Genomic DNA, 24956 nt, shown 5'->3' with positions numbered 1-24956 from the left:
TCAATAGTACCAGAGTTTTCTACATCTATCTACAATCTAACATAATTCATACAACCACCTGTAATCATATATATACATAACTCCAAAAACATAATCCATAACTTCCAGTATTTACAACCATTCATTTCTCAGAAGACTTAAAACATAAAATATATACATCCCAAAATATCATCAAAATTATACCTTTTTTTCTCAAAAATGCTATAATAGCTCGAGCTCTCTAAACTCGATCTCGTGGAGGTCATAAAAAAGATAAGTTCATATTCGGGTGAGACACATCTTAGTAAGGGAAGAAATAATATATTAAAACAGTGTGTGGCCAACATGAGGTTTATATATAGCATATTATTCATCATTTGCAAATCATTAACAAAATTTCTGAAATCATTTTCTGATCCTATTCAAACACATGCAAGGTATTTTAACCACGAGATTACCTAAGGATAGGGGTGATTACCCGTCCATACAAGTAGCACCCCTCTGCTCTGATACATTAGGCAACCCAAGGTCATAGCTGAAGCATACTAGAGCACTCACCTTACTCAGTAAGTCCTCAAGTGATAGATTAATCTCGTACTCATACAATTCATACAAAAGTTTACCAGCGAAGGCTCCCAAGAATAGAGAAATCTACTCGCTCATACAAGTAATTTCCCTTTATCCTAGCACGTTATGTAGCATACTACTATGCCTGATATAACTAGGGTACTCGCCTTTCTTAGCAAGCCCTCGAACGAAGGTTTGTCTCGCCCAAACGTAACATGTTCTACTAGCATAAATATTGATACTACCATAATACATTATTCAATCAGTCATTATTCTGTAATTCACATCTGTTCATGTTCTCAGCTTTATCATTTCGTAGCGTTTCACTTTACGTGGCTCTTTCCCATTTTACATTGTTCAAATTTCACATTTTATTTCTATTTCATTTATTTCCATTTTCATTTCATTTCATAACATACCCAACATCTTTCAGTTGTTTTATCCAGTATCTTTCAGCTGTTTTACCCTATATCTTTCATCTGTTTTACCCAACATCTTTCAACTATTTTGCTTAACATCTTTTAGCTATTTTACATGGCTGCATTAACACTCATATGCAGCATATTTCATATAACATTTTCATACTCAATTCATTTCCTGTATATCCTACATCTCATACAAATAACATATTTCCATACAGAATTCCTATTTACTCATGTCACACTATTTAGCAGTAAAATTCATATATATATTTATATATATATATTTCCTATAAAATAATCCAACCTACATTTAACATTTATATGCTAAAAATATACCTTTCATTTCTTACATAATTATCTTGAAAATATCTTTCACTTTTATCAGTTCAATTTCACATATACATATCTAATAAAACAACCCTAGGCTTAGAAAGTATAATTTAAACGGTTGGCTTTTTAAACCCATACAAAAACATATACACATATAGTCATAACATATTTCATTTCCCAATTAATTCATAAAAATCTAGTTTAATATATATATATATATATATATATATATATATATATATTCTCCCTTACCTGGTTTCTTGAATTATGTCAACAAAGACCCCGAAAAGATACATGCGACGCTCACCCGAGCCCCAAATAAAAAATCATAATTCCATTAAATCAACCCTAAATAAAATACTATTTTAATATTTCCTAGACTCATAAATTCCTAATAAATAATTATACCCTCAAATATAAATAATTTACTTAATTCCCCAAATCTCACTCTCGCCTTTGAGTGGGGCCTAGGAAACCCAAATTGGAAATTTACTCCGGTCAAAATGACGACGATCGCAACTAAAACCTCGTAGTGGTACCTGATTGTCAATTTAGTGGCAGATTTAAGGAGAAATTGAGAAAATAGGAAAAAGTTACCTTACCCCAGGAATAGTGCGTACGCCGCTCCCACGACAAATCCACTTCGTAGAAATGTCAGTGATGGAGCTAGGAAACCAATAGTACCTTCCATTTCCCAATCAGCTGAATATCTGTTGAGAAATAAGGAGAGAGAGAGAGAGAGAGAGAGAGAGAGAGAGAGAGAGAGAGAGAGAGAGAGAAGGACGGAGACAGAGAGACGGGAGCGCAGTGGGGGGGGGCGGCCTCTGCATCTCAATCTTGAGATTTCAATCTCAGTATTGAATTGATTACCTTATATATATCTTATAAATCATTATAATATTATATTATTTAATTAATAATAATTTAATTAATTTAAATTTTTATTTTTTTTAATCACTACATGCAGTAACTATTTTCAGTTAAATGAAGAATGAATATTTTCTGTAAACACCAAATGCATGCTGACCACACAATGATATTAACTTAATCTTTCTTCCTGAAAGGTGTCTCATCCCAATATACAAATTATCTTTTCAGGACCATCTCGAGGTCAAGTTTAGCAAACTCCAGCACAAGTTGATAGCCAGTTAGATTTTTGTGAGTGTCAGTAAGAACTCTGATATATATGCATTGGGTTTGAAGCCCTAACTATGTGATATGGTTGTATAGACTGAGATAGGTTTTGTTTTGTATTCTGGATTATAGTACGGATGTTTGGAAACCTTTATGTATAAAGGAAATTTAGAACTCAGGTAATGTATGTTTGGAGAATATTTCATTATTTCTACTGCATTTATTATGATGATTATGGTATCAGGTACTCAGACGTCACTAAAGTAGCACCTCGGGCCCACGTGGCGAGTTGGGGCTTTTACAGTTTGGGCATAACACAAGCACCCAAATACTCGCAAGTGTGTATACGATGCTGGTTTCTGAAAAATAAGTTCATAAAGGGACTTATGATTGAGGTTGGATGAAGGAGTGCGATTAATTAAATAAATGACTGTGAGAATGCATTCAGCCCAAAAAGAGATGGGAAGATTAACTTGAAAACATAAACAACGAGCCACATTAAAAAGATGGCAATGTTTACGTTCAGCAACACCATTCTGTTGAGGTGTATCCACATATATGTGCTCGTGAAAAATGTCTTGTTCATGAAAAAAAGTTTGAAGTGGAGTGGAAAGAAATTCTCTACCATTATCAATGCGCACGTGCTTAATAGTGCAATTCATGGCGCAAAAATTTTTAAGGCAAGTGAAAGTATCAATGTGCATAAAATAAACCCATGTAGCACGTAAGTAGTCATCCACAATTGTTAAAAAATAATGTGCACCAAAAAGTGAAGTTGTAGGATAACCACCCCATATATCACAGTAAATCCGATTAAAAAAAAAATGTGTTCTTATTTGTATTCAAAGAAAATGGTAAATGAGTATGCTTTACGCTAGCACAAACATCACAAGGCAAATAAGAACAATAAATATTTAAAGTTTTCGAAATACATGAAATAGAAGGGTGACCAAGATGTTGATATCAAAGAGTAGTGTCAAAAACATGTTGAGAGTGGAAAACTGAGGCGAAGGGAGGTTTATAGTGCTAAAGTCCATCTCGTACTTCACCCGTTCCAATTACCCTCCTCGTTGATAGGTCCTGAAAAACACAAAAGGCACGAAAAAATATAACACAATTGAGATCGGTGGTAAGTTTGCTGATGGACAATAAATTAAATTTAAATGAAGATACATAAAGAACATTAGAAAGGGAGAAATTAGGATAAAAACGCGTAGTGCGGGTATGAGTTATAAGAACAATGTCACCATTTGGAAAATGTTAGTATACTTCCTAAGTTACCCTTGTATATTTTCTAAGTTACCCTTGTACCCTTGTATAAAACCTTGTACAGTGTTAATAAGAAAGATGGTGAGTTTCTCTTTTAACTTGGTATCAAAGCCTAGGGTTCTTTAATTTTTTTCCACTACCGCCGTCCGCTCCAGCCAGCACCAGCAGCCTCCCATGAAGTCCACAACCGCCAGACTTCTGCCACAGCACAGCCAGACCACGAGCCCTATAGCTGTTGTGAACAGCCACTGTCTCCAGCCACCCGAGCTCCTCGGCCAGCCGTGACAGCCAGCATCCGAACCACCATCTCTCCTGCAGCAATAGAACGTTGTGGTCTGTTCCTGGCTCCCTCTCGGTGTTCTCCGACGTCGTCTCAGTTCTCCACCGTCTCGAGTCTCCTTCTCCGACGTCGTCTTTGCACTCGTCGTGGTCGTGTTCTATTCATGGAATCTTGGTTCGTCGTCTCCTGCTCCGGCGTCACCTCTGTTTCTCCGGCGTCGTCTCTGCACTAGTGGTGGTCATGATCTCGTGGACTCTACTGCTGCCACTCTCCATTCTCATCCGTCTTGGTCTCGTGTCCTTCTTGATTCTCCGAAGTTCTTGATTCTCCAAAGACCTTGCTTATCGACGTCGTCTCATCAGTTTTGTCCCTCCGGCAGCAACAGCATCGGTTCCACTATTGCGCCTTCTGGTGGTCCCTCTGCACGGCCGTATGTGCTCCACTGCAAGACACCAGAGAAGCGCCCCTTCTCTCTTTACTGTGATTCCAATTTCCAATCAATTTTTTTTTTCTTTTTTAATTCCTACTCTCCAATATAAGCCCACTACTAAACACAAACATAACAAAATAAACCTGCTAAGTTCTTACTCTCTTTACTGTGCTTCAAATTTTCCACATTTGTCCTTGCATTATTTTTTTTTAATGGCGTCTTTCACCAATGTTGCTTGCCCTATCGAGATTATTTTGAATGGCTCCAACTACAATGCGTGGGCTCAACAAATGTCAGTTTTTTTGATTGGTCAGCGATTATGGCGTTTTGTCACTGGAACAAAACCGAAACCTACCAAAACTGTCACGCAATCCACAAAAGAGTTTGATGAGGCTTTTGATGAATGGGGAAGTACTCAATGTAAGATTCTTTCCTGATTTATTAATACCTTCGTTCCTACTATTCAGAGTCTTCTTCCTAAGTTTCGTAATGCCAAACTTGCTTGGGATTTTTTGGCCAAACGATACAACTGTGGCAGTGATGCTACTCTCGAGTTTCAATTAGAAATAGGCTTTATCAGATGCATTAGGCACCTGGACAGTCTATTGCCGAGTTTCATGCTCATGCTGACCCCACTTTTTCTGATGAACAGTCAATTAGGCTTTTTGTGGCATATTGGGATTGTCGTCAGTTCCTATACTTTATGATGCATATCCGGGATGAATTTGAGACTAATCAAGCTTCTTTGTTACATCAATCTCCTCTTCCTACACTTAAGGTTGCTCTTGTGGAGCTCATTTCTGAGGAGACACAACAACAGACTCGTTGGGTTCATTCTACCGATATGATCTTGACTACTACTCCATCTAACTCCTCTACTCCTGTTGTGGCTGTTGCTTCTTCTAGACCGTGACGTTTCAATGGCCAGTGCCACTATTGTAAGGAGGAAGGTCACCATATTTATGATTGTCCTAAAAAGAAGGCCAAGGATGCTAGGGATGCTCTCAAGGCTAAGGCATCTTCCTCTTCCAGGCTTGTTGCTGCTGTCTCCACCAGCTCCTCAGTTTCTGCTCCATCTTCTGCACCTCCTTTTTCGTCTCTTTCTGCAGCTGACCTTGAGGCAATTATCACCCAGGTTCTCTCCTGCACTTCTACTACCTTATCAGTCTCCATAGGTACCTCTACACCTTGGTTTATTGATTTTTCCTGTTGCAATCATATGACCTCTAATTCCTCTTTAGTGACGCACAAGCAATCTCTCACTCCTGTTCCCTTGATTTATATTGTTGATGGTTCGCATATGTCTGTTAGTCATCTTGGTTATGTTTCTACTCCTGCTTTTTTTGTCCCTAACACATATGTTGTGCCTAACTTGTCTCTCAATCTCTTTTCTATTGGTCAACTTATTGAAAGTGGTTTGATTCTAACCTTTTCTCACAAAAGTTGTGATGTGCAGGATCCGAAGACGGGCCAACTTGTTGGGACCGGGCGTAAAGTTGGTCGCCTTTTCGAGCTCACGTCTCTGCATTTGCCTCGTTCGTGTTCTCCCCCATCTCTTTCTGTTGCAGTGTCTTCCCGTGTTTGGCATTCTCATCTCGGTCATACCTCATTATCTCGTGTTCAGTCTTTAGCTTCTGGTGGTTGCTTAGGAAATGTTAAGTTTGAACCTTTTGATTGTATGTCTTGTCAACTTGGGAAACAAAAAGCTTTACCTTTTAATGAAAGTAATTCTCTGTCTTCTTCACCTTTTGATTTGGTTCATTCTGATATTTGGGAACCTGCTCTTGTCCCTACTAAGGGTGGGTCTCGTTACTTTGTTATTTTTATCGATGATTACTCTCGGTTTACATGGATTTATCTTTTACATGATCGCACTGGGTTACTTACTATTTTTCGTGACTTTAAGCAAATGATTAAAACTCAATTTAATCGCACCATTAAAGTCTTTCGGTCCAACAATGCCCTAGAATATACTTCTACTCCTTTCATTGCAGAACTTCACAAGGCCGACACCTTATCCCATCGATTCTGTCCATTCACCTCCCAACAGAATGCTCATGTTGAACGTAAGCATCGCCACATCCTTGACACTATTCGCTCTCAACTCTTCTTTGCATCCCTCCCAGAATCCTTTTCGGGAGAAGCTACTCTTATCGCTGTTTACACTATTAATCGGGTTCCAACCCCTACTCTTTCTAATAAATCCCCATATGAGGCTCTCTATGGAAAGGTACCTGATTATTCTCTTCTCAAAATATTTGGTTGTGCTTGCTTTGTTTTGCTCCCACCTCATGAACGTACAAAACTTGAACCTCGTTCTCGTCTCTATTGCTTTCTTGGTTATGGCATTGAACACAAGGATTATCGGTGCTACGACCCCATAACCAAGCGTCTTCGAGTCTCTCAACATGTTCAATTTTGGGAACACAAAATGTTCACTAGTATCTCTCCATTCTCTTCTGATTGTCCCTCATACTCTCCCATTTTCACTGACCCTGCCATCATTCTCTCTCCTGGTTTTTCCTCTAGTGTAGATCATGACAGCTCATCAGGTGATCACTCTGTGTTTGCCTCTCCCGAACCTGGCTTGTCTGATGATCATGCCATCACATCCACTTTGCCTGAGTCCTCTGATTTGGATGTCCGTCATTCTAGTCGGGTAAGGGCACCTCCTACCTATCTTAGTGATTATCACTATTTTTCTACTCTTCACACCCTTCACGAGCCTCACGATTATCGTGAAGCTTGTTCTGTTCTTGTTTGACAGCAAGCTACGTCTAAAGAACTTGACGCCCTTCACAAAACTCATACTTGGGACCTGGTTAACCTGCCTCCTAAAAAGATTGTAGTTGGGAACAAATGGGTGTATAAACGGAAAACAAACTCTGACGGTTCTGAAGTAAGATAGAAAGCTCGTTTAGTGGCAAAGGACTTTACTCAGGAGTATGGCATTGATTATGAGGAGACATTTGCTTCTGTTGCTCGTATTACCTCCGTTCGCTCACTGTTGGCTATTGCCTCTACTCGCCGATGGCCTTTATTTCAGATGGATGTTAAGAATGCCTTCTTACATGGTAATTTGGTTGAGGAGGTATATATGCAGCCCCCTCCGGATATCCTCATCCTTCTGGTAAGGTATGTTGTCTCCGTCGTGCTTTATATGGGCTTAAGCAAGCTCCCCGTGCTTGGTTTGCCAAGTTCAGCTCCACTATTACACAACTTAGGTTTGCCTCTAGCCCTTATGATTCAGCCCTTTTTACCCTTCACACAGCTACTGGCATCACTATTTTACTACTTTATGTTGATGATATGATCATTACTGGTGATGATACTTCTGGTATTCATGAGTTTAAGCAATTTCTGTGTCAGCGGCTTGAGATGAAAGACCTCGATTCTCTTCACTACTTCCTCGGCTTAGAAGTGTGTCCTACCTCTGATGGCTACTCTTTGACTCAAGCTAAATATGCTTCTAATCTTCTGACACGTGCCAGTATCACAGATTGTAAGATCACTGATAGCCCGCTGGAGCCCAACATCAAACTCCATCCTACTGATGGGGAGCTTCTTCCTTATGCCACTCGTTACCGACAACTTGTTGGGAGCTTGATTTATCTCACTATCACTAGACCAGACATTCCCTATGCAGTGCACCTTGTTAGCTAGTTTATGTCGGCTCCTCGTTCCATTCACTATACAGCTATTCTTCACATCTTACGATATGTGAAAGGAACCCTATTTAATGGGGTATGACTGATTAAGAAGTTGAATATTATCAAGAGAAGACAAATTGGAAGCCATATGATCGGAGACACCTGAATCAACAATTCATTCAGTATTAGAAAAGAAAGCAAAATGACAAGAATGAAGGTTACTAGTAAAATTGGCAGAGGTGGTGTTCGAGGACAATAAAAGATCCAAGAGTTGACGGTATTATTCGTTGGTGAGACTAGGGACAGCAATCTTAGAAAAAGTTGAAGAACTTGTGACAATATTTGTAGCCATTGAAAAACCAGACGTGATGTTGGACATAATGTCAGATCAGTACAGATGAATACCGCCGAATCGGGTCAAATCCGATCTCTGCGACTGCCAAAAAAAATATAAACCTTCGATTTGATAATCTCGCTGTAAGAACTAAAAGGCAAATTCAACAATTGTTTAATCTGAGAATGTCGGAGAACAGATATGACGCCAGAGAATGAAAACGACTGAGATCCGAGGTTCGAGACCTGCCGAAAAAGACAAAGACGACGAACACTGTGAAAATGACAATCAGAAGGAGAGAGAGACGACGCCGGAAAAATGCCGCCAAAAAATCAAGAACCTACTGAGATGACGCCAGAGATTAACCGAAACTGAGGTGAAGGTTGTTTTTTCAAGTTATATCAATTGTTTTTTACATACTTTTTAATTAAATACACTCAATTTCAACAAACCAACTTGTAGAAGCAAAACATTTTTTTTCTTTGTAGAAATTTAAAAATAAATAAATAAAAATGGGTAGACTCTGATACTTGACCTAGAGTATTTTTGAGAGTCAATTCTCAAATCTCAGCCACAATTCACTAAAACCAAATCACCTTCACATATAAGTAGTTCCATGTATATAAGAACCTCATCCTTAACCCAAACCCACCCCCTCGCATCACTATGGCCACCCTTGAGCTAGAAACACCATGCCTCACGCCGGAAGAAGCCAGCCCCGTCATCTCCTCCACCGCCTCCGGCGACGACGACGACATATCCCCCATCGAACAAGTCCGGCTAACCGTAACCAACACCGACGACCCGACCCTACCCGTGTGGACCTTCCGGATGTGGTTCCTGGGAATCCTGTCCTGCGCCCTCCTCTCCTTCCTCAACCAATTCTTCTCCTACCGCACGGAGCCTCTCATCATAACCCAGATCACCGTCCAGGTGGCCGCCCTCCCCATCGGCCACTTCTTGGCCGCCGTTCTACCCGCTTCCCAGTTTCGGATCCCGGGGCTCGGAGGCCGGAGCTTCTCCGTCAACCCGGGCCCGTTTAACATGAAGGAGCACGTCCTCATTACCATATTCGCCAACGCGGGAAGCGCTTTCGGGTCCGGGTCGGCCTACGCCGTCGGCATCGTAACCATAATCAAAGCATTTTACCGCCGGAATATTTCATTCCTGGCAGCCTGGATTCTTATTATCACTACTCAGGTACACAGGTGTTAATTAATGTGTTCATTTTTTTGGAAGCAAGAGACTGTTTTGGTTTGGAAATTGGAAGTGTTTTTGTTGCTTTTTGGAAGCAAAAATTTGAAAGCAGGAATGGGTTGCGGAGTGCAGGTGTTGGGATATGGTTGGGCCGGGCTGCTGAGGAAGTACGTGGTGGAGCCGGCCCATATGTGGTGGCCCAGCACTCTGGTTCAGGTCTCCCTTTTCCGGTACGTAGCGTCCGCCGGAAAACTCCTCTCACAGGCATTTATTAGTTGTAATTTACTTACTCATCAAGTTAATTACAAATAACTGCAAAATAATTATATAGTCCATAGTATATTTTATATTATCATAAATATATAACATTTATATTGAAATATTTAAATAATAGGGAAATTCGCTCCCCTTTTTTTATATGTAAATTATCTGGAGAAATAATCTAATTCACAATCCTTTCAAAAATAAAATATTTTATTTTATTTTTTGTATTTTTTTTTATTTATTTCATAAAAATACATAAAATTAAAAAATAGCTAATTTTTTGTAATTTTTTTTCAAAAAAAAATAGTCACAAATAAACTATTCATGTAAGCTTTTTGGTGTGAACGTCATTACTTATTTTATGAAAGAGGTTGTGGGCATTTTTAAAATATAAATAATTAAGCCTTTTGTGAGTATCGACTACCTTTTTTTTTAAATCCTTTAGAAGCATCCCCCCCACTTGATCAAGAAAGTCCACAAAAAAAAAAAAAATCCAGAATGTGGTTCAGGTGATAGTGCGGGTTGCAGAAGTACTTTTCACAAGGTCAGGTGTTCAAACCTTTTTGACTCGTTTCCGCCTCTGGACTCCTGAATTTACCCTCCCTTTGAAGTTATGGGATTAACTTCAATGGGCGCAAAATTAGTCACGTGGATCGTAAAACAGACGCGTGGATACCTGATGCGTTTTTCAAAAAAAAAAAAAAAGTTCACAAAAAAATTCAGCACGATTATAACCTATTTATTTATGAGTAGGGTTGCGTTGGAATAAAATAATAAAATAAAATCTATTAATTGAAAAGGGATGGGGACAATTTTAAATCAGTGTATTTTTTGTGATGATCATAAGAATATAATAGAATGAAGGAATTTTCAAGGCTTGGGGCTTATAATTGAAAGTTGGAGGGTAATACTTTTGGGAAGAAGGTTAGTTATTTGATATTGATTGGGGACAAATGGGCAGCCGAACTAAAGGTCAAATATAGGCGGCCATGCTTCATCTCCTGTTCCTTTGCTTTTATCTCGGGTGTAATCGATTTATTATGATTGGATTGTGGGTCAAATCGAAAATCAAATCTTGTAATTTTTAGTACTTTTAAATAGAAATCGAAACTGAACCTAATTTATTATCCCCGAGAAGCCAAACATTCAACCATTTGGTTATGATTTTTTTAATTTTTAATCGATTTTATCAATATTCAACAATTACTTTTCACAAGAATTGTTAAAAATCTATTTGGCATTTTGATTTCTAAATATTAAATAGATCAATCATGTATTAACATACTAATTAAGTAATTATATTAATTTTTATATATAATTTAAATTTAAATCAATTTTTTCGATTTTCGATTCGGTTATATTTTGAAAACCGAATACCAAAAAAATCGCACCGCTTGTGATTTCGGTCCGATTTTTAATTTTTTCGGTTATTTTTGTACGCCTAGGAGTTTATGGTTCCATATTAATTATGCCACATTTACTTTATCAAGGCTCCATTTAAATCAAGCATATATTCGGGGGAAATTTTACAATTTTTATTTTTATCTATATCATGCTATTAAAACTAAAATTTTATTTAAGTGTAATTAATAATTAAAAATCTAAAGTTAATGGAGAATAAAATTGAATTTGTTTATTAATTTTTTATGTTTTTATTTTTAAAAAAAAAATTCTTGATAACTAAATATGGAAAAGCAGATTCCTTCATATTTTCTTATTTTTTTCTTAATATTTTTCAACTTTTAAAAGAATTGTAAATGATACAAGGTAGGAATGAAATAAAATGAATATTTAATTTAAAAATATGAATCTATTAACTGATAAATTTGTTTTCAGTCTATTTTTATGTATCAAGCGTGTAATTAGAATAATTACATATTTATAAAATAAAATAAAATAAATACCCTAGTAAATTTTCATAATAATAATAATAATAATAATAGAATCTTACAGATCAACTGGTATCTATTGATTTAATTCATACTACATATAAAAGTACAAATAGTGTAAATCATTTTGTAGATAAGAAGATGCTTCCCTTTTGAGTGAGATTGAAAACTCTTAATTATATAGACTCAACATTTATGGAAAAATAAATAAATAAATTTCTATATTATATATAAAAGTATGGATGGTGTAAATCATTTTATTAAGAAAAATATCCTTATTTTTTTAAACAATTCTTTTAAAACTTTTATTTTTAATTAAAATGTACTATTTATCATATTTCCCCAACAATTATGATAATTCATAGTGATTTAGAGATTAAGCATTGTAGATTTAAAAAGTTTGCTAATTAAATTATAAAAATAGATAAAATATAGATTAATAATTAATTAAAAATACTACTTTGGTAAAGGCTAGAATATCATCCAACACGACATGAGAGATCATAAATTGTCATCTTCTTATATATGTCCTAGTTATTTTTTAAATACACTTAATTCAATATATTTTTATTTTGAATGCTCGAGTATTATAAAAATAATTGCTTAGAAGAATTTAAAGTATCCTCACGATGGGTCTCATGAATCTTACACAAAAGGAATGTTCTCATTAGTATTTTTTCCTAAAACAAAACTTTCTAAGAAAAATCTAAAATGACAGCAGGAAACAAAGAGGGGATGTAAATGTATGAAGCAAATGCGTAGTTCATTTTGGAAGGATGAATATTACAACTCACCATAGGAGTGAAATCAGTAATGTTTGAAAGCATAAATTTTGAATTGTAATTTTGAATATGTGAATCTTAATATATATATATATATATATATATATATATATATATATATAAATAAAGTTGGAGAATGGTGAGCCCCAACCCAACCCATAAATATAAAGTCAAGTGTAGATGGCCCAGCTTCGTCTGCTGTCCCTCCATTACTAGCGGGAAACCGATCGGAGGTAAAAGCAAAACAGGCTCACACCATTCAATATAGGATTAATTATTGCATTCAATATAGGATTGATGTGTATACAAAGGTAGCTAACTAGCTAGCGACCTTTGGGTGGGGAATTAGTCATATATATATATATATATATATATATATATATATATATATATTATGGAAGTGGTGAAAAGTCAACGACACATGCATGATGTAGTCATATATATATATTATGGAAGTGGTGAAAAGTCAAGGACACATGCATGATGTAGTCATATAGAATGAGAACTCATATGGTGGATAAGGTAATCATTCTATTCCTGCCCTTTAGCTAGTATTTTTTCTCTCTTTCTTTTTTTGGGATTATTTTCCTAAACATATATATATATGATCACCCAAAATTTGTATATGAGGAAATCCTTAGGATTCGCTCAGACAATACCAAACCAAGAGAGGAAGACATAACAACTAGCTCATTGACATACTCCTGATAATTCATCGAGCAAATTACAAGTGGGGAATCGAACTTGAAATCTTGGGATTGCTAAAACCCAATTTTGTCCTTACCATTTGAGCAAACTCGAGTGGACTGTTTTAGAACATATATTATTGATGATTTTTTTTTGAAAAGGTAACTTTATTAAAGGGGAAGAAACAAGCAAGCGGCTTGAATCTTTCGAAAAGAAATACAAGAAAGAGAAAGGAGGAGCGCAGACAAGAATCACCCTCTCAACTAAGAGAAAATACAAGACTTCCCAATCTAAATTATTTTTTTTAGAATTTAGAAATTTATGAATATTTTAACTTTGATTTTATATTTTAAATTTAGATGGCCTTTTGTTTTAATTTTTGTTAAAATTATTTATAAAATAAATAATTTAATCCACCAAAGTTAAGGATCCATTTAGTTAGGGACAATATTTTTTATTTTCTAATTTTTAGTGTTGCAAAGAATTATAAAAATTTTAATTTCTTATTAATTTTCTAAGATTCATATTAAAAAATAAAAATAAAGAATTTCGCTAAATGTTCAAAGCAAATTTTCACTTTTCTTTTCTAGATTTAAAAAAAAAATCACTAAAAAGACAACTTGTTTTTCAAAATTTATATAAAATAATATTTAGAATCAAGAATTTTGGAACTTGAATTTAAATTTGTATAAATTTAAAAGAAATTTTATACATAATCCATATAAAATAAAGTTTACAATTTGAATTCTACGCTCACATATGTAAAGTAAGGGTTATTAAAAAAAAATTTAAGATATTTTCTAACTTCTCTAAATGAAAAAATAAGCTGACATTTTTGTAATTATTTAAAAATTGAAAATAAAAAATATAAATATTTTCACAAAAAAAATAATGTCAAAACTATTTATCGTTATTCATTTATTTCATACAAAAGTTCTAAAAATGAAAAATTAGCTAAGATTTTTGTAATTTTTGAGAAATAAAAAGGAAGATAAAAAACGTTTTCCACAAACTTTAAGGGACCTAAAGTAATTTGGGAACAGTTACTAAAACAGACAAAAATCATAAAGTTTAATTTTTAGTTTTAAGGAATAAAAACAATTAGTAAGAAAAAAAAGGGAGAGAGGAGGCAAGCAAGAGTGTGAGTCTTAAAAGAGAAAAAACTTTAGTCCTATGAGAGAATTAGTGTGGTCCTCTTATATAACTCACTCAAAATTAAGTCTCCAAAAAGTAAAAGTTGTCTAGACGAGAATATTTAAATGGATGAGTGGTATAATATTGAAAGATAAATTAAAGAATGAATATATTCGCGATAAGTTAGGTATAACTCCTATAGAAAATAAGATAAGAGAGGGACAACCCAAATGATCTGGACACTTGCAATGTAGGCCACATAGTGCGTCAGTGAGGAAGAGTTAGTTAATGAGGAGAAGTTGGAGTAGGGGCACATCTAAAATAACTTGAAATAAGATAGTGAATAAAGATTTAATAGCCCTAAATCTATCCAAAAAAAAACTTTAATCCTCCTATTAAAATTTTGTTAAAAAATAATAATAATTTAAAAATTAAAAAATCCACCAAATATTTTACTTTACAGTTCAACTTATCCACTTCCTTCCGTCTTTCGGAAGGTGAGAATATATATATATATATATATATATATATATATATATATATATATATGTGTGTGTGTGTGTGTGTGTGTGTGAAGTAGATAACAATAAATATAGAAGGGCAGAGGAAAAAAAAACAAACAATAAAGTTTCTGAATTTTCACACATTGTATATATATATATATACTTGCAGCCCATGCTAATTCACATATAAGCTAATAAGAACTATTTCCCGAGCTTTAATCCTTTGTAATTCTTCTCCACAAGTCTTCAAACTTGCATACATTAATCTTCAGCAGGCAGGTAATATTTCGATACTTGTTCTTTGTAATAATACCAGAGCCAAAGAAAAAAATGATTTCTACTTTCCTCTGAACATTGACAAAGGCGACAGATCAAAGAATGAGAACACCCCATTTGTCAACCTTGTCAAGAGCACTTAGTAATCTATTCCAAAGAGCCAGCCAAGAGAAGAGATGGCCTCTCCTGGAATACATTCTAGAAAAAAATGATTTCTACTTTCCTCTGAACATTGACAAAGGCGACAGATCAAAGAATGAGAACACCCCATTTGTCAACCTTGTCAAGAGCACTTAGTAATCTATTCCAAAGAGCCAGCCAAGAGAAGAGATGGCCTCTCCTGGAATACATTCCTTGAATCAGACTACTTTATGCCAAGTGAACAGGATTTCTCTTCCTCAACAAATCCTAGGCTGATCAATAGTAAAGGCTTCAAGAGATGAAGCAGCCCAAACAACACTGCCTTCTTTCTGAGGATCAGGACAGAAAGCAATACTCCTTTTTTATTTCAGCACCTGCCCTTGAAATTCTTCAGTAACAGACAATTGTTTAGCATTTTGTGTTGAATGAAAATCTCCATGAATAGCATCTCCATATTTTATTTTATTTTTTTTCCCATAGAGAACTCTGAGGCAGTGTGCCAGTCATCAAAGAAATGTATGTGTTTTCTCCATTACCAACAATATTCTTTAAGTAACGATATGCCTAGATTCTAATCTTCAAAATCTTTTCCCACCTGCTATTTGATGGGGGAATAATTGACCAAACACTTCTGCTCTTCAACTCAAAGATATGAATCCATTTAGCGCAAATGAAACAGTCAGAAATGCAAACAATCCAAAGTAGTTTTGCTGCAAAAGCCAAACTCGAACCCCCCAGGCTTTGCAAGTCCAAATCACCTTCAGAATAAGGCCTGCAAAGTTCCTCGTCTAACTTTGCAGCCTCTCGAGTGTAGGTCATCCCCTTTCCAAAGAAATGCTTTTAATTTTTTATCTCCCCCCCCCCCCCCAAACAGTAATTCTGAATTTTCAGCAGAACAAACTTCAACAATTGTAGCCTCCCACTCTCCCAGCATGAGACACAAATTTATTGGTCCAACTGTTGATTTTGCTAGAGACTTTTTCAACCAAACCAAAACAATCAATCTTGCTTATCGTTTTGGTCCGTAAAGGTAAACCCAAGTATTTTATAAGGAGAGACCCTTCAACAACCCCTAGAACCTGAATAACATCATTCTTACTTTGAATAATAGTTAAAATGGAGGATTTAAAGGATTTGCTCTGAGACCCATCAATAAGTAAAAGTGTGTACTCTTTGCAAAAGCAAAATAAAGGTTTCTTATATTCAACTTCTTAGAGTTCTATGAAAACTTAGTTCACCAATTTTCGCAGCATTTCCCAAAATCTGTCAAGGTTTCCATAACCATTACAAAAAGATAAGGGGGAAGTGGTTTCCCTTGTCCCACCCTTTTCTTCCCCTCAAAGAATCCTTCAATTGACCCATTCATAAATGAGAAAAGCAAAGAGTGGTTATACACTCTTTGACCCAATTTATGAACACTGTAGGAGTGCAAATAGCTACAAAAATCTAAAGTGAAAAATCCCAGCTTATTGAGACAATCTTTTGTCAGATCAACTTTTATAGCAAACCTTTAAGGGCCATTATTTGCATGGTAGTTGTGAAGTTAACCTTGAGCATGAAAGATCATCATGAATAGTTCTTCCTTTCACAAAAGTAGTTTGGTTGGAACTAACGAAATCTCCCAAACAACCCTAGCCTATTAACTATGATTTTCTGTAATTGTTTTGTACATAATCAATGTGCAACTGCACTAAAATCAGCGGGAGAAGAAGGAACTCTTTTTCAATTTGACATAAAAAAATAATTAAGCATCCAAATATGTCGAGTTTGCATATTTTTTAGTAACTAAATCAATTGTATTGTCTTAATTATTAATAGTCCTCTTATATGATTTTTTTTTTTAGATTATAGCCTTCAAATGACATTACAATTATTTTTTGAACTCATTCCAATATCCAACTAAAATATTTTTTGTTTTCTTTTGCAAGCATAACTTATAGTAAAAAATCATATTGATTGCTATAATATTGTACTTCAAAAAATTTATCAAATAAAAACTCATAGATTTTTCTTATATTTTTGCGCAATAAACTTTGGCAGAATTTTGATTAATTTTGACTGTGCGTGTACATGCATGTGTTACGTTAATTCTATAACTAAATACACTTTAAAAAGTACTTCCATCAAATGAAAACTTAGATTTTAAGTAAATATGAATTTTCATACTCTTTTGGCAGCATTTTTTGAGGAAAATTTCTTGAAATATAAGTTAATATTATTTATATTTAAGAGGAATACTTTTATAAATTCAAAATATCTCATTTCTCCTATTTGAAAATTAATCAATATTTTCAAAATTAATTATTTAAACTCATCATAAATATTATAGTGATTATTGATAAATTAAAATGACAAGAAAATTGACCCGTGGTAAAATAAGTTTACATGGTATGTTAATTTTTTTTTTTTTTTTTTTTTTCGTATTGAATTGAAGCCTCTGGTTTCAATTGTTTTAAAAAAAAAAAAAGATTTGGTTGATTTTTATGATTTAACTCATAATATTTGATGGAATGATTGAGTCAGTTAAATAGTTAATGAATCTTTTTTATTGAGTTGACCAATTTGTGTAATGCCTCAACCTGGGTCTGTCAGGGAGCACTGCGTCTCTCCTCCTCCACCTGGACCAGATAACAGAGGGGCGAGCCTTATCGAACTAATAACTAGTATCACAGACCAACACATGTTCTTTTCAGTATATTTTGTCCTCACTCGCACACTTCCTGAGAAAACTTCCTAGAAGGTCACTCATCCCAAGATTACTTCAAGTCAAGTACGCTTAACTGTAGAGTTCTTATGGAAAGGTTCCTGAAAAGAAAGGTGTACCTTATTGATATGGGTAGTAACATCAAATCCTTTTCAAGTCTTTCTTCCATGGAGTATTACATTCTCCCCCACTTACATAACGCAACGTCCTCGTTGCGAACCCACATTTCCAAACTCAGGCAATGTGAATCTCATCACAATTCCGACTGGGTAATTGCTCCAATACCATTTGTAACGCCCCAACCTGAATTTGCCAGGGAGCACTACATCTCTCCTCCTCCACCTGGACCAGACAACAGAGGAGGCGGGCCTTATCGAACTAATAACTGGTCCTACAGACTAACACATGTCCTCTTCAGTATATTTTGTCCTCACTCACACACTCCCTGAGAAAACTTCTTAGAAGGTCACCCATCCCAAGATTACTCCAAGCCAAACACACTTAACCGTAGAGTTCCTATGGGAAGGTTCCTGAAAAGAAATATGCATCTTGTTGATATGGATAGTAACATCAAATCCTTTTCAAGTCTTTCTTCCACGGGGTATCACATTCTCCCTCACTTACATAACGCAACGTCCTCGCTGCGAACCCACATTTTCAAACTCAGGCGATGTGAATCTCATCACACTTCCGACTGGGTAATTACTCTAATACCATTTGTAACGCCCCAACCTAGGTCTACCAGGGAGCACTGCGTCTCTCCTCCTCCACCTGGACCAGACAATAAGGGGCGGGCTTTATCAAACTAATGACTGGCCCCATAGACCAACACATGTCATTTTCAGTGTGTTTTGTCCTCACTCGCACACTTCCTGAGAAAACTTCCCAAAAGGTCACCCATCTCAAGATTACTCCAAGCCAAACACGCTTAACCATGAAGTTCTTATGAAAAAACTCCCGAAAAGAAAAGTACACCTTATTGATATAGGTGGTAACATCAAATCATTTTCAAGCCTTTTTTCCACGAGATATCACAATTTGTAACTAACAAAAAGTTGATAGATTTAAAAAATTTTGACACTTACACAAAAAATAATAATAATAAATAAATAAATCATGCCCAACTACCACTAAGAGATTGTTTCCTTGAACTCGAACATGTGACCAACTAGTCGCAAAGAGAAACCTTAATGTTTATCCAAGGTTTGCCCTCACATTATTATTATTATTATTATTATTATTATTATTATTATTATTATTTCACACAGGTAAGAAGAATATTATTAGCACCAACAAATAGATTGGAAGATACAAGAAACTTTAAAAGCCACAAGGCAAAAAGCAAAAAAAAATCTAAATAAAGCAAACAGCAGCCCACATAAGCTAGAACAACTTCAATTTGAGTTTCGAAGCAATTTTGCCCACAATCTCTTCAGTCGTAGGATGTACTTGAGCATAAAGAGGGGAGTTTGTGGCTCTCCAAACATGGTATATAGCAAAAGACCAAATTAACCTGCTTATATCACCTTCCTCTCCTTTTGGTAAAGATGAAACTCACCCAATCTCTTCCTTCCAAGAATTGAAGCTTCTGAGTCTATTTTGTTGCTAATAATATTCTTCTTACCTTATGCATAGTAATAATAATAATAATAAATTATTTGTGACATGGGAGTTTATGCACAGCTAGATCATCAAGCCTCTGGTATGGGAACATGCACACAATCTTACCTCCATGCTCAGGAAACTGTTTAGCAAATTGAGCCTCCACCTTCAACACCCTTACCCTGAGACCCAGCCTCATCAGCAGCAACTGCCAAAACTTTTTCCCACAATAGAATCAAAATAAACTCTAAGCACCCTAATTACTTCTATTTAATTTCTTCTCCACATACACACACTTTAAAGCTACAAACCTCGCACTTTAAAGCTATAGCATATACATGTACAAAAGTTTTGGGAGGGGAGTCTGGTGAACACCAATACCACTGAGATTAATAGAAGTGGGATCTAAACGCTACATCAAATTGAGATGGTTCAATCTCCAAAGCATTTGACCGGACACCTACCATCAGGAAAAATAGATCTCAACCACCTAATTTAATTCATTATTTGAACCATGAATTATTTCTTTTTCTTTTAGTGTCAAGCCTTAAAATGATGAATGACCTCATTTTAAGCAAGCATTAGTAATCAATATTTTCGTACTTTTTCCCTAGCATGTTCATCCATTTGTGCTGTCCAAACACACCCAATGCACTTTTATTTAAATACTAAAACAGAAATTCTAACACACATTTGTAAGCTTCCCTTATAGACTTCAAAGGCAATAAAGTGATACTGTAGTTAAGACCTCTATCTTACAAACCTAATATTTAGAGCTACACAAGTGTTGCAAACATAATATTTATCATATGTAATCATATATATCTATTTATTGCCATGTAGCAGTGACATTGTTCTTCCTATCCTTAGCTGATTTTATGCCAAAAAAAAAAAACAGCATTTTCCTTTGAAGCTATAATATTTATATTACTCTTTCTTATCAGCTAAAAAATTAATTAAAATTCTTTAAAAAGGGAGCTGTACATCCAGGTGGCAGAATTACTCCATCACAAAACTAACCCTACCCAAAAGAAAGCTGGTACAGATGGCGCCCGAAGAAAACATAGAAACAATCACACAAAAACAGACAGACCAGAGAAGGGCCAATTGTTAAATGCACCAAGAGTAAGCCACTTGTTAAATGCACCAAGATTAAGGATAAACCATAAGAGATGACTTGAAACTGCTCTGCTTGACATTGCTTCCCACTAACAACAAACATGGCACACTGCAGAACAAACATTAGGCTTTCAGTAAAAGTCCCCTACCCAAAAGTTGCAAGAAACTAAAGGGTTTGAAACTGTTCAAAATAATTGAGAGTTGAGACTGCCTCCAGTTATGATGAACTGATTCAATGCAACAAGAGAGTCCTGCCAATTTGATGCAATAAGGAAATAGTACTGGATTATGAAAAGAACTTCCAAAATCTTTGCATTGCAGAAAAACTTCTGATTCTCTGCACCCCTGGAACTCTTAAAGCACTCAAAAATTGAACTAACTGTGTCTTTCACAATCTGATGCATAAAGACTAACCAAGCTGGATTATGTAGAGAACTCCCAAAAGCCTTCACATTTCATTCTGTTGGTTAAAGTTCAGTAGCCATAAAGCCATAAGAACTTTTCAAAGAGAAACTCACTGCTAGCACAAAACAACAACAACAAGCCTTAAGTCCCTCTAAATGGGGTTGGCTACATGAATCTTTTTTTCCAAAGTCACCCAATCGAGAGCATTTTTCTGTACTAAACTAAGAGCTATTAAATCCTTTCTCACTACCTCATTCCAAGTTATTTTAAGCCTACTAACCCAGTCCTCTTCATAGGTGTATTACTTAGCCGGCATTTAAAATGCCCAAACCATCTAATTCACCCCTCCTTTATCTTATCTTCAACTAGTGCTATGCCTAGATTATTGCATATATGCTCCTTCCTTAATCTATAATTCAATGTTATTCCACTCATCTACCTTAACGTTTGCATTTTGGCAACTTTAACTTTTTGTACATATTGTTTCTTAATCGCCCAATATTTTGGACCATATAGTATAGTTGGTCTTATAGCCGCCTTATAGACCTTTTCCTCTTAATTTTAAGGGTAATCTACAATCACACAACATGCCTGACATACTCCTCCATTTTACCTAACCTACTTTAATTTTATGTACTACATCCTTTACAATTTCTCCTTCCTCTTGTATAATAGATCCAAGTTAGCAAAATCAATAAGTGTTATTAATTTCTTGATTATCAAGTTTAATCGTCCCTCCACTACTCCTTGCATTACTGAAATTACATTTTATATATTTTGTCTTATTCCTACTTATCCTAAAACATTTAGACCTTAAAGTGATTCTCCAAAGTTCTAACTCAGATTCCACTCTACTTCTACTTTCATCAATTAAGACAATATCATCTACAAACAACATATACCAAGGGATCTCGTTTGGATATTCTTAGTAAGTTCGTCAACCACTAAAGTAAAAAGATAAGGACTCAAAGTAGAACCTTGATGTAAACCAATTATGATTGGAAAATCCCTAGATTCCCCTCCGACAGTCCTAACACTAGTTATTACTCCATCATACGTATCCTTAATGATTTCAGTATATCTACTACATACCCCTTTCTTTTCGGTATATCTATTACCTTTCTTTCTAGTATATCATATGCTTTTTCAAGGTCAATAAAAACCATATGCAAACCCTCTTCTTTTCTCTGAACTTTTCCATTAATCTTCTTAAAAGATAAATAACTTCTGTTATTGATCTCGTATGAATCAAATCATATTGATTCATTGAAACTCTCATTCCTAGTCTTATTCTTTGTTGAATTACCCTTTCCCAAAGTTTCATTGTATGACTCATAATTTTAATTTCACGATAGTTATTACAATTTTGAATATCGTCTTTGCTTTTGTATAAAGGTATTAATGTACTTTTCCTCCACTCCTCCAACGTTTTCTTGGTTCTTAGAATAATGTTGAATAGGTTAGTTAACCATATACTTGCTTTATCCCCTAAATATTTCCAAACTTCGGTTGGTATTTTACCTAGTTCTACTGATTTCCCATTTTTCATCTTTTTCAAAGCTATCTTAACTTCAACAACTCTAATTTGCGAATAAATCTCCTATTTCTAAATTTTTCCTCATTTATCACTTCCAAGTTCAATCTTTCGTTTTGGTTTTCATTAAATAATTATCAAAATATCTTTGTCACCTCTCTTTTACGTCTTCTTCTCTAGTTAAGAAATTATCATTCTCGTCCTTTATACATTTTAGATTATTTAAATCTTTACATTTATTTTTCTCTAGCTCTAGCAAGTTTATAAATGTCTCTTTCTCCTTCTTTCTAGTTTATTATATAAAGTATCATAAGCTCTATGTTTAGCTTTACTAATGGTTTTATTTGCATTTTTTCTTGCCTTTTTATACTTTTCAAGGTTCTCTATATTTCTACAACTTTGCAATATTTTATACCAGTTTCTTTTTGTCTTAAAGACTTTTTAGACTTCTTGATCTCACCACCAACTTTCTTTACTACTTAAGTATCTTCCTTGGACTCACCTAAAATCTCTTTTGTTATTTTTATGATAAAATTAGCCATCTTATTCTTAACAGTACTCACATCTACCTTACCTACTATTGTCCAATCACACTCTTTGATGTTATCTTTGAATTTTACTATATTTTCTCCCTTCAACCTCCGCTACCTAGTCCTCTTTTGTTGATTTACTATACTTTTTCCCTTCCATTTTTTTAGTATATATATCTAATACTAAGACTCTATGTTGTGTAGCCAAATTTTCACCGTGACTAACTTTACAATCTTTACAAGATAGACGATCCCCCTCCCTATTTTAAGAAGAAACCTATTTGGCTTTTATTTTGCCCACTCTTAAAATTTATTAAGTGTTCTCTTTTTATAAAGCAAACATTCAATATAACTTAATAGTAAGAAATTGCAACATCTAAAATTTTATCACTAGCCTCATTTTTATCTCCATATCCATGTCTTCCATGTATCTTCTCATAACCTATATTATCCTTTCCAATGCTTCCATTCAAATCAACTCCTATGAATGTCTTTTCAGATGTTGGTATCTCTTGTAAAATACTATCCATATCCTCCCAAAATTGTCTTCCAAGATTTTCTGCTAAGCCTTTTTGTAGAGGATACGCTCTAATAACATTTACCATCTCTAGGCCTAAAGCTATCTTGATTTTAATGATCCTATCCTTTGTTCTTTTAACATTCTATTACATTATCCTTCAAGTCTTTGCCTACAATAATTCCCACTCCGTTTTTATGTTTCTTTTTTCCTGTGTACCAAAGTTTAAATCTTAATTTTTCAATTTCTCCACCTTTTTCCCCTATCCATTTCATTTCTTGAAAGCAACAACAATAACAAAACCAAGCCTTAAGTCCAACTAGGTGAGGTCGACTATATGATTTTTTTTCCCGCCAATTTATGCGATCATGGACCATTTCTTTTTGACAATTCAGGGCTATTAAATCCTTACTCACTATCTCCTTCCATGTTATTTTAGGTCTACCTCTATCCCTTCTACTACCCCCCACAATAACTTACTCACTCTTTCTCACTACGCACTATTTGGCCTACGTTGCAATTGTCCATACCATCTAATTAGTCCCTCCCTTATCTTATCTTGTATAGGAGCTACACCTAACTTACCACAAATATACTCATTCCTTAATTTATCTTTCAATATTATACCACTCATCCATCTAAACATTCTTATCTCGACAACTTTTACTTTTTGGATATTTTGTTTCTTCCTCGCCCAACATTCAAATTCATATGGCATAACTAGTCTTATAGCCATTCTATAAAACTTCCCTTTTAATTTTAAGGGTATTCTACGATTACAAAGCACACTTGAAGCACTTCTCCATTTTACCCAACTCGCTTTAATTCTATGCATTACATCATGTTCAATTTCTCCTTCAGTTTGCATAATAGATCCAAGGTATCGAAATCTACAAGTGTTATTTCTTTCTTCATCATCAAGTTTAACTTTGTCTCCAATATTCCTCCTACCATTACTGATATTACATTTCATATATTCTGTCTTATTTCTACTTATCCTAAATCCTCTAGATTCCAAAGCTTCTCTCTATAATTCTAACTCAGTCTCTACTCCGCCCCTAGTTTCATCAATTAATACAATATCATCTGCAAACAACATACACCATAGAACCTCATTTTGAACACTCTTAGTCAGTTGGTCCATCACTAAAGCAAAAAGATAGGGTCTCAAAGCAAATCCTTGATGTGCACCTATGGTGATTGGAAATTCTCTAGTTTCTCCATCTATAGTCCTTACACTAGTCATTCCTCTTTCGTACATATCCTTAATGACATCA

At 35.0% G+C, this 24956-nt stretch overlaps 1 protein-coding gene across 1 annotated transcript in view; it reads left to right on the top strand.

The window, feature by feature from the left end:
- The first annotated feature begins 9034 nt into the window (after positions 1–9034).
- The window catches only part of LOC131164588 (oligopeptide transporter 4-like), a 68315-nt gene continuing 52393 nt past the window's right edge, over positions 9035–24956 (top strand). Inside the window, exons 1-2 of the mRNA XM_058121886.1 lie at positions 9035–9595; positions 9725–9822. Coding sequence (XP_057977869.1) covers positions 9062–9595; positions 9725–9822 — 632 coding nt within the window. The 5' untranslated portion in view covers positions 9035–9061. The remainder of the gene's footprint in view (positions 9596–9724; positions 9823–24956) is intronic.

This window comes from Malania oleifera, chromosome 9, assembly GCF_029873635.1.
Source record: "Malania oleifera isolate guangnan ecotype guangnan chromosome 9, ASM2987363v1, whole genome shotgun sequence".
Taxonomy (NCBI): Eukaryota; Viridiplantae; Streptophyta; class Magnoliopsida; order Santalales; family Ximeniaceae; genus Malania; species Malania oleifera.
This window is presented reverse-complemented; position numbering and strand designations above follow the sequence as displayed.